General features: G+C 45.4%; 1 protein-coding gene across 1 annotated transcript; it reads right to left on the bottom strand.

Moving 5' to 3' along the window:
- Window positions 1-6,774: 6,774 nt before the first annotated feature.
- On the bottom strand, window positions 6,775-8,872 carry LOC140722852 (probable G-protein coupled receptor 139). Its single transcript, XM_073037493.1, has 2 exons — window positions 8,818-8,872; window positions 6,775-7,682 (listed from the first exon to the last, which is right to left on the bottom strand). The coding sequence occupies exons 1-2, from the start codon at window positions 8,870-8,872 to the stop codon at window positions 6,775-6,777; spliced, it is 963 nt and encodes a 320-aa protein (XP_072893594.1).
- Window positions 8,873-10,519: the final 1,647 nt, after the last annotated feature.

The following is a 10,519-nucleotide window of genomic DNA, read 5'->3' as shown; positions in this document are numbered from 1 at the left end:
TCTGCCTCCTCCACTGACTCAGGCAGTGCATTCCTCGCACCAACCACTCTCTGAGTGAAAATCCTTCCTCTAATATCCCCCTTGAACTTCCCTCCCCTTACCTTAAAGCCATGCCCTCTTGTACTGAGCAGTGGTGCCCTGGGGGAAAGGCGCTGGATGTCCATTCTGTCAATTCCTCTTAATATCTTGTACACCTCTATCATGTCTCCTCTCATCCTCCTTCTCTCCAGAGAGTAAAGCCCTAGCTCCCTTAATCTCTGATCATAATCCATACTCTTTAAACCAGGCAGCATCCTGGTAAATCTCCTCTGTACCCTTTCCAGTGCTTCCAGATCCTTCCTATAGTGAGGCGACCAGAATTGGAAAGAGTACTCTGAGTGCGGCCTAACTAGAGTTTTATACAGTTGCATCATTACATCGCGACTCTTAAACTCTATCCCTCGTCTTATGAAAGCTAACACCCCATAAACTTTCTTAACTACCCTATCTACCTGTGAGGCAACTTTCAGGGATCTGTAGACATGTACCCCCAGATACCTCTGCTCATCCACACTAACAAGTATCCTGCCATTTACTTTGTACTCCGCCTTGTAGTTTGTCCTTCCAAAGTGCACCACCTCACACTTCTCCGGGTTGAACTCCATCTGCCACTTCTCAGTTCACTTTTGCATCCTATCAATGTCTCTCTGCAATCTTCGACAATCCTCTACACTATCTACAACACCACCAAACTTTGTGTCGTCTGCAAACTTGCCAAACCACCCTTCTACCCCCACATCAAGGTCGTTATTAAAAATCACACAAATTAGAGTTCCCAGAACAGATCCTTGTGGGACACCACTAGTCACAACCCTCCAATCCGAGTGTACTCCTTCCACCACGACACTCAGGCTTCTGCAGGCAAGCGAATTCTGAATCCATCTGGCCAAACTTCCCTGGATCCCATGCCTTCTGACTTTCTGAAAAATCCTACCATGTGGAACCTTGTCAAATGCCTTACTAAAATCCATGTAGATCACATCGACTGCACTACCCTCATCTATATGCCTGGTCACCTCCTCAAAGAACTCTATCAGGCTTGTTAGACACGATCTGCCCTTAACAAAGCCATGCTGACTGTCCCTGATCAGACCACGATTCTCTAAATGCCCATAGATCCTATCTCTAAGAATCCTTTGCAACAGCTTTCCCACCACAGACGTGAGGCTCACTGGTCTATAATTACCTGGACTATCCCTAATACCTTTATTGAACAAGGGCACAACATTCGCCTCCCTCCAATCCTCCGGTATCATTCCCGTGGACAACAAGGACATAAAGATCCTAGCCAGAGGTTCAGCAATCTCTTCCCATGCCTCGTGGAGCAGCCTGGGGTATATTCCGTCAAGCTCCGGGGACCTATCCGTGCTAATGTATTTTAACAACTCCAACACTTCCTCCCCCTTAATATTAACATGATCCAGAACATCAATGTCACTCATATTCATCTCACCGTCATCAAGTTCCCTCTCAGTGGTGAATACCGAAGAGAAGTATTCATTGAGGACCTCGCTCACTTCCACAGTCTCCAGGCACATCTTCCCACTTCTATCTCTAATCGGTCCTACCTTCACTCCTGTCATCCTTTTGTTCTTCACATAATTGAAGAATGCCTTGGGGTTTTCCTTTACCCTACTCGCCAAGGTCTTCTGATGCCCTTTTTTTGCTCTTCTCAGCCCCTTCTTAAGCTTCTTTCTTGCGACCCTATATTCCTCAATAGACCCATCTGATCCTTGCTTCCTAAACCTCGTGTATGCTGCCTTCTTCCACCTGACTAGATTTTCCACTTCACTTGTCACCCATGGTTCCTTCACCCAACCATTCTTTATCTTTCTCGCCGGGACAAATTTATCCCTAACATCCTGCAAGATATCCCTATGCATCGACCACATGTCCGTAGTATATTTCCCTGCAAAAACATCATCTCAATTCACACCCGCAAGTTCTAGACTTATAGCCTCATAATTCGTCCTTCCCCAATTAAACATTTTCCTCTCCTCTCTGATTCTAACCTTTTCCATGATAATGCTAAATGTCAGGAAGCGGTGATCACTGACCCCAGATGCTCACCCACTGACAGATATGTGACCTCACCCGGTACGTTACCTAATGCTAGATCTAGTATGGCATTTCCCCGAGTCGGCCAGCCAACATACTGTGACGGGAACCCATCCTGGACACACTTAACAAACTCTGCCCCATCTAAACCCTTTCAACTAATCAAATGTCAATCAATATTAGGGAAGTTAATGTCACCCATTATAACAACCTTGTTATTTTTGCACCTTTCCAAAATTTGCCTCCCAATCTGCTCCTCAGTATCTCTGCTGCTACCAGGGGGCCTACAGAATACACCCAGTAGAGTAACTGCTCCCTTCCTGTTCCTGACTTCCACCCATACTGAATCAAAAGAGGAACCTGCTACATTACCCACACTTTGTGTAGCTGTAATAGTATCTCTGACTAGTAATGCAACCCCTCCTCCCCTTTCCCCCCTTTCTATCCTTTTTAAAGCACTGAAATCCAGGAATATTGAGAATCCATTCTTGCCCTGGTGCCAGCCAAGTCTCCGTATTGGCAACTACATCGTAATTCCATGTATGTATCCAAGCTCTCAGTTCATCACCTTTGTTCCTGATGCTTCTTCCATTGAAGTACACGCACTTTGTCCCTTCTACCTTACTACCTTTACACCCTTTATTCTGCTTCTCTTTCCACAAAGCCTCTCTATTTATTGGATCTGGCTTTACTCCATGAACTTCTTTCACTGCGCTATCGCTCCGGGTCCCATCCTCCTTGCAAATTAATTTAAGCCCTCCCGAACCATGCAAGGAAACCTACCAGCAAGGATATTGCTCCCCCTCGAGTTCAGGTGCAACCCATCCAATCTGTACAGTTCCCACCTTCCCCAGAAGAGATCCCAAATGGTCCAAAAATCTAAAACACTGCCCCCTGTACCAACTCCTCAGCCACGCATTCAACTGCCATCTCCTCCAATTCTTACCATCACTATCACGGAGTACCTTTCTCTTTCCCAGGTAACTTCACACAGGTAACGGTAACCGCGGCACACCTAATGACCCCAGAAAGCCGGGCCTTCGGAACCCTGATATTCTCTTCCACAGAGATAACTGATACAAAACATTAAAACAGCTCGTCCGCTGGTTCCTTGACCTCCCACTATTACTTCTCCAGCATCGTTTCCCAGCAGTCCAATAGCTTGTTTCGCCTCTAATTTAACGTTTTATATTGAGGACACTTTTTTTTTATCCTCTTTAGTATCATTTGCAAGCTTAATTTAGTATAATATTCGTAGCTTCTTAATGACTTATTTTCTGTTGGTATTTGAAATCTGCCAAATCCAACAACTTACACACACACACACACACACACACACACACACACACACACACACACACACACACACACACACACACACACACACACACACACACACACACACACACACACACACACACACACACACACACACACACACACACACACACACACGTTCTTCTCCGGTGAATAATATCTGTTATTGGTTAAATAGGGGATCCGTGCACAATCCTGATTTGATGGATGCAGATGTGAGAGCGTGGAGGAAAATCTGGAGAAACTTCTGAGATGCCCGCTTCGCTGCCGCTGCTACTGTGCGGTCCGGAATCTCCGGAGGAGAAGGCCTTCGAGACCTCGGCTTTGCTTGTTTCGGCGGCAGAGATGAGGACGAACGCGCTCGGGAGGCTGTATCGGAGGGGCTGCTCGGAGGCTCGAATTTTTCGGACGGACTCAGAGTCTGCTGTGGTCGGGTGCGGTTTAAAAAAAAAGTCTCAAGTCCCGATCGACTCCAATAGTCCCGATATCAGGCAGCAAAAGGGAGAAACTCTCCCTGCCATAATCTTCCAGGCACTGACAATTAATGCCTCGGAAACACCCGACGAAAGCAGACTCTGAGTCCATCCGAAAACTTCGAGCCTCCGACCAGCCGCTCCGATACATCCTCCCAAGCTCCATCCTCTGCCGAGCGCATTCGACCTCGTCCCCGTCGCCGAAACAAGCAAAGCCGAGGTCTCAGAGGCCTTCTCCTCCGGAGATTCCGGACCGCACAGTAACAGTGGCAGCGAAGCGGGCATTTGAGAAGTTTCTCCAGATGTTCCTCCACCCTCTCACATCTGCATCCATCAAATCAGGATGGTGCACGGATCCCCTACTTAACACGGAACAGATATCCATTCTCCAGATAGGCCGCCCGCGTATCCAGCGGAGTATCCAACATGAAATATCCGTGTCTTCGTTCGGTAAGGAACCTCCCCCAGACCTCAACATTCTATAATCTGACTTTAGATGTTTTTACCCGCCCATTCCTATCCTCCGGGTCACTTCCTCCTACCCCTCACCTAATGGTTCACACTCCTGTCCTATAACATTCTTCTTCTCTGTCTCTTGACCTTTCGCACCAACTGGGATTCACATGTCATCTGCACAAGAATGAATGCAGATGCTGGAAATCCAAAGTCGACTCACACAGCATCTCTGTGACGGGATAATAGGGGAGTCAGACTGAGGATAGGAAATGAGTGAAGGAGGAGTAGCAGCAAAGATTCAAAGATTCAAAGAAGATTCGTAATTCACATTGCACCGTCATTCAGGGAGGTGCCATCCTTCCTTCCAGATACAACAGATCCAATGGCACAACTTGAGGGGGATCAAGGACAGACTTACTGCCTGTATTTTAAGCTCTTTGCCACTTATTATTTTTAATGCAAAACTTTATAATTTGAATTTGCACTCCAGTACATCATGGGATGTTCTTCCCTGCTTTGGTGACCTTCCCTTCGTTAAAGATCCCCACTATCCAGTCCATGCTATCAGTTCTCAGCTACTGTAAATGTAATTTGAAATTGACATGGCCTTGATTAGTATATACATAAGTCATTTGAAGATTGAGGATTTCCAACATATGATATAGCCTATGATGGAGATTTTGATCCGTTATTCCAAAAAAAAAAGAATGAAAATCTGTAAAAAAAATTGATGGTGCGTAGGGTTGTTCCATTTACTGCAGCATTTCAGATCCGTACAGTGGAAATAAAGTGGAGCAGTTTGGGGATCATTCATTTCCGCTGCTTGACCGCGGGCTGGATCTCGAACGGCGCCTGTGACCAATAGAGTGGGAGGTGTGCTGCAGTGAGAGCGGTCAGTGCACATACAGATAAGAATATTAATGCTTATTCTTCTGACCTTATATAGGACGCTTTATAGCTCTAATCCAATAATTGAAGTGCATGTCATCCTGCGTTACCGAGAAGGACGGGTGAACCTCTTGCTTCAATGCTTCAACTGTAAAACGAATAATGATTACGAGAATCACTGTTTACAGAGATGACCTTGAATCCCAAAGTTGCTATATTGTGTTAATTTTTTTTCTCAATCGCTTATTCTTTCACACCCATCATGTCACGCATGGACATTGAATATTTACCGATTTTTTTTCAGTATCGCGAGCAGCTTTGATACATAATCTGTACTTTAGAGGATTACGTTATGACGTGCGTTTGCCGACTCTGTGCCGGTGTTTGCTGGATTAATGTTAAATGACGTGTTGGGAGTGGGGTGGTGGGTGGTCTCATTGCAAACTCTGGTATGTTGGAAGTCTCAGACTGCGTGGGCGTGAAGTGGCTGTTTCCCGACTCGGAGGACTCTAGGATTGCAGGGCATAGACGCAGAATAGAAAGACCTTCCTTGAAAAGAGAGATGAACATTTGTTCAGCCAGAAGTTGATAAAACTGTAGGATTCCTTGCTACGGACGATTGGGGAGAGCTCGTCATTGGTTATGTTTCAAACAGAAACTCATTATTTCATGATTAGTGAGGACGTGAATATTTATTCAATGTAGACAGGAGACTGCGCTGAAGTAGATTAATAAATCGGCAATAATGGTCTGCCCGAGCAGACTCGATGGGTCAAGTGGCCTACGAGCTTTCTCTATATCGTATGACCATCGGTGCAGATGCTGTTGTGTAATGGTCACAAAACGCATCATTCAAATAGGTAAATTGAGCGTTTACATACAACGGACGCGGAACTGACAAACGTTACCTGATTTCAGGTTTCACTACACGTACGATTTAATGATTAATAAACAAGAGTTCCGGACAACTGATTGTTACTGACAGCAAACAAATATTTGTTATGCATTTGTACTGAGCTTCAGAAAGGTACTGATAAGATGACTGAACAGATGCTTGAAAAAGACTTATCTGATGTCCCGAATGTCCTTCAACGGCGAGACTTTATCCGACCACGTGTCTCTATTACGGGGAAAATGAAGCAACCCCGCCGATCATTAAATGTGTCTGTAGGATCGTGATGACGCCGCCCAGTCCAAATATTTCCCTCTTTATTCCAGACGAATGCAAGGACTGTCCTGCCATATTTCCCTATCACTGTGTGCGTGTTACATTGGATGTGTGCAATGAATGTCGGGGAACTCGGCACAGAAGTGCAACTAATAACGAGAAGTGGACAGAGTGTGTATACTGTATCGTGAAAATCTGTCACTCTAACTTATCCCGGAAAGGTATTATTGTACCTCAGGAAGGATGGACCAGGGCATTTCTTGACAAACACACCATTCAGCGACCACAACAAATACACGAAGGAACGGCGGTTAGAAAAATGTTTGCAGGACCGCTGACGGCGCATTTCCGAAAGCATCATATCAGTGAACACGTTTAACTTTGCGCTGAGCACAGCCTCACCATTTTAACAAACAAACTGATGGGACAGAGCGCAGCAGTTTTCAGATGCTCCCTGAATTTCCTCTGGGTCACACTGTAAATAAAGGTGTTTGTGCAGCAGCTGAAAAGCTGAATCACTGACACCGCTTTCTGCGCCCGCCACAGTCGGAAAGCCGTTTCCAGGTCCATGTAAGGGAACCTCAGGAAAATGAAGACGACGGTGGTTGTCGCCCAGCACATGAGGAAACTCGCCGACAGGGTGAAGAGCAGGACGATGGACTGTCTCCTGCTCCTCATTTCCGGATCCTGCTGCTTCTCGCCGATTTTCTGTCCCCTGAGCCCTCTACGGACTCGACTGGCCACCAGGATCTGTCTGACGGTCAGACTGCTGAGGAACAAAATGAGGAAAAAAGGGAGCAGCGGATTTAACAGACGGTCCACCCAGTAAAACCACTCAAACCCAGGCTGCTTGTGAAGACCCCATTTGAGAGTGCAATGAGTCGAATACGGATCTGCACGGCCCTTGTGCAGGAAGTAGTTAGGGACGTCCTTTAAACAGTACGCGACGCATATTGTCCCAATAACCCATCCGGCAACTCTTGGATTACAGTACTTTCTCTGAATCTTAGACCAGCAAATGGCCACAAAGCGATCGAAAGTGAACGCGACAGTCAGCCACACGGAACAATCTAAAGACACGTAACACAAGACGTAGTGGACTAAACAGAACGGAACTGATGGCCGAAGCCAGTCTACTTGGTACGTTTCAACGATCTGGTAGAACACAACTTCGATGATCACCACCGCTAGATCGGCCACGGCCATCGCCACTAGATACCGAGTGATTCCTTTGGAGAGACCACACTTTCCTCGGCTGAGTATCACGATCGCTATCAGGTTGGCTGGCGAAAAGAAAACAAGAGTTGAATTATGACATCTGTCACTTCAAGTAAAACCGCGTTTCCCAAGGTCATTCTGACACTACAGTTACCTTTGTATTGATCGTATTAATCTGAACTTCTATATATGTACAATGTATGGGGTGAAATACGACTTTCGAAAATGCACGACACACCATTTTTAGTTTGAAATTCCTGCTCTAGAAATTTGGCGGAATATGGATGAATTTACCACTCAGTGAACACTCTCAATCTATTCTCATAAGGCATGCTCCCCAATCCAGGCAACATCCTTATCAATCTCCTCTGCGCTTTTTCTATATTTTTCACATGCTTTCTGTGGTGAGGTGTCCAAAATTAAGCACAGTACTCAACGTTGGGTCTGACCATGATCCTGTATAGCTGTAACATTAACTCTCGGCTCTTCAACTCAATCCCACGGTTGATGAAGCCAATGCACAGTATTCCTTCTTAACCACAGTGTCACATCTGCGCAGCAGCTTTGAGTGTCCACTGGAATCGGACCATAAGATCCCTCTGATCCTCCACACTAACAACGGTCTCACCATTAATACTACACCGTGCCATCATATATGACCTACCAGAATGAACCACCTCACACTTATCTGGGTTGATCTACATCTACGTTACTCGAAACATTTAAGGTAATACATAATACGTATTTGTTGTCCGCGTAGCAGTCATCATCGTGGAAATGTGGGTAAAGGGACAACTATTCCACCCTCTCCCCAACATTCTAAACCGAAAGAAATTGCAAACCAGTCGATACTGCAGATGCTGTAAATCCAGGTTTATACAAACAAAATGCATCTCAGGCAACACCTATGGAAGGTAATAAAGTGGCGACGGTTTTGGAGAAGGAAATCCATCAACCTTGCACATCTGCCTAATGCACGACCCCATAAGCACCATCAGATTTGTCTCTGAACTGCTTCTTCAGTTTAGGGACATGTATAATATACTCAAGAAACTCGGAGAGGCAGCATCTCTGAAACCGGAGAGAAAGATTTATGTTTCCGGCCCGGTACGTCTGTATTGGTTCGAGGTTCACACTCGCCTATTATATCTTTTATCCCCGTCGATTATGGCTTGATATCGCCAGAGAGGGAAGGCTTACCAGGGACGCCGATGACTGCAATAACAGGGTAACATATTTCCACCACTCTATCCATCCGATATTTCTCTTCCGCGGCTTGGATACTTATAACTTTATAGATCTGCGGGAGATATCCGGCTGTAACGGCTTTTCACAATAGTTCCAATCGAATAACGTAGACCTAAACGAGAAATGAAGCGCTACAAAACACAACGAAACGTCTGTGATGAATATTAGCGAAAGAAAAATTGCTCCCTTTAATTGCAAGGCTTTTAACTTTCGGTAGGCGCTGATAGTTCGAGTAAAGCAAAGCGATTGAAAGGTCCATTTTCTATAGCACATTCGGTTAGACGATGTTGAAACCAACTTGCATAACTTCAGGTGTTAATGATCGTGACATCACTACTAATTCAGAGTTCTTTGCCTTCGAGACTTGGATCCCCAGTGGAGAGGCAAAAATAGTAATGATGCCACTTTCGTTCAGAGTTTGGGGCTCCTTTCAAGTACAAGTGTTGACAATCCTATTCATTCATTCTGTCAAAGTAGCTGTCCGAACAGTGCGAGTATCTCAATCGGACCAGCACGTTCCATCTGTTATGATTTCTAGTGGAAAGCCTCATTAATATCAATCTCCCCTTTGTCATTCTGACGCCACTGGCTCTGATGAAATACCTTCGGGAGCTGATGTCAGGACCACACCGGGTCACAGGGACCTTAGAAACATAGGGTCATTGAATACTACAGGTCAGAGAAAGACATTTCGGATTATCTAGGCCGTGCCAAACTATCAGGTTGTCTCGTCCTATCGACCGGCAATTAGCGAATAGTCGCCAAGCTCCACGTATCCATGAGCCAATCGAGGTTTCTCTAACGTTCTTAAATCCGTCCTGAATCCAGCCGCTGTGCTATCAGCCGGTTTAAATATATCTGAGTGAATATCTTCCTAATGTTCTACGTATTTAAATACATCACCCTTCACACTTAACACACGACCGCTCCTTCTAGACTCACCCAACCTCAGTGGAAAATGACTGCTTACATTTAACGCAACGTAGCCCTACATAATTCTTCATCATATCTCCCCTCTTTGGGAATAAGGTCCAAAACTGTCCAACAGTTGCCTATAACGCAAGTGATCAAGTCTCGGGATTATCCTTGGACGTTTTCTCTGAACTCTTTCAATTTTATTGACATCGTCCTGGGCTACGTGAGCAGAACTGTACCAATACCTAAATTCAGATCTTTACAGCGTCCAGCATATCGGCAGAGAGGATCTGACGGTTTCTGCTCTCTCGTCTATGATCAATTCATTCAGTTTGTAACCTTACAGGTATTCGGCGATTTTCGCATCGACCATGCAATAAAACATGGCAAACATGGTTTTATATGGACACAAGCGAGAAGGTAATTGACAATAATTTCCAGAGGTCTGGAGTTTTAAGCAAGGATGTAATGCTGCGGATTTATAAGGCACTGCTGTGACCGTGGACTGAGTATTGTGAATATTGTGTAATTTGGGAGCCATAAGTGAGAAAGGATATTCCACCGGGTGATTCGGTCCAGAGGAGTTTCTAGTGAATAAAGCGGAGTGAATGCGTTTGAAGTTTCCGAGCCTGTACTTGTCAGAGGTTAAAGTAGTGAAGTTGGAGAGATAGGATCTGGAGAGGTTGCTTCGATTGGACTTGGGGTCTAGGACCAGGGGACACAACCTCTAAATCGTAGT

The sequence above is a fragment of the Hemitrygon akajei genome, unplaced genomic scaffold, assembly GCF_048418815.1.
Source record: "Hemitrygon akajei unplaced genomic scaffold, sHemAka1.3 Scf000091, whole genome shotgun sequence".
Classification (NCBI taxonomy): Eukaryota; Metazoa; Chordata; class Chondrichthyes; order Myliobatiformes; family Dasyatidae; genus Hemitrygon; species Hemitrygon akajei.
Note: the sequence above shows the minus strand (reverse complement) of the source record. Positions and strands in the feature narration are given on the sequence as shown.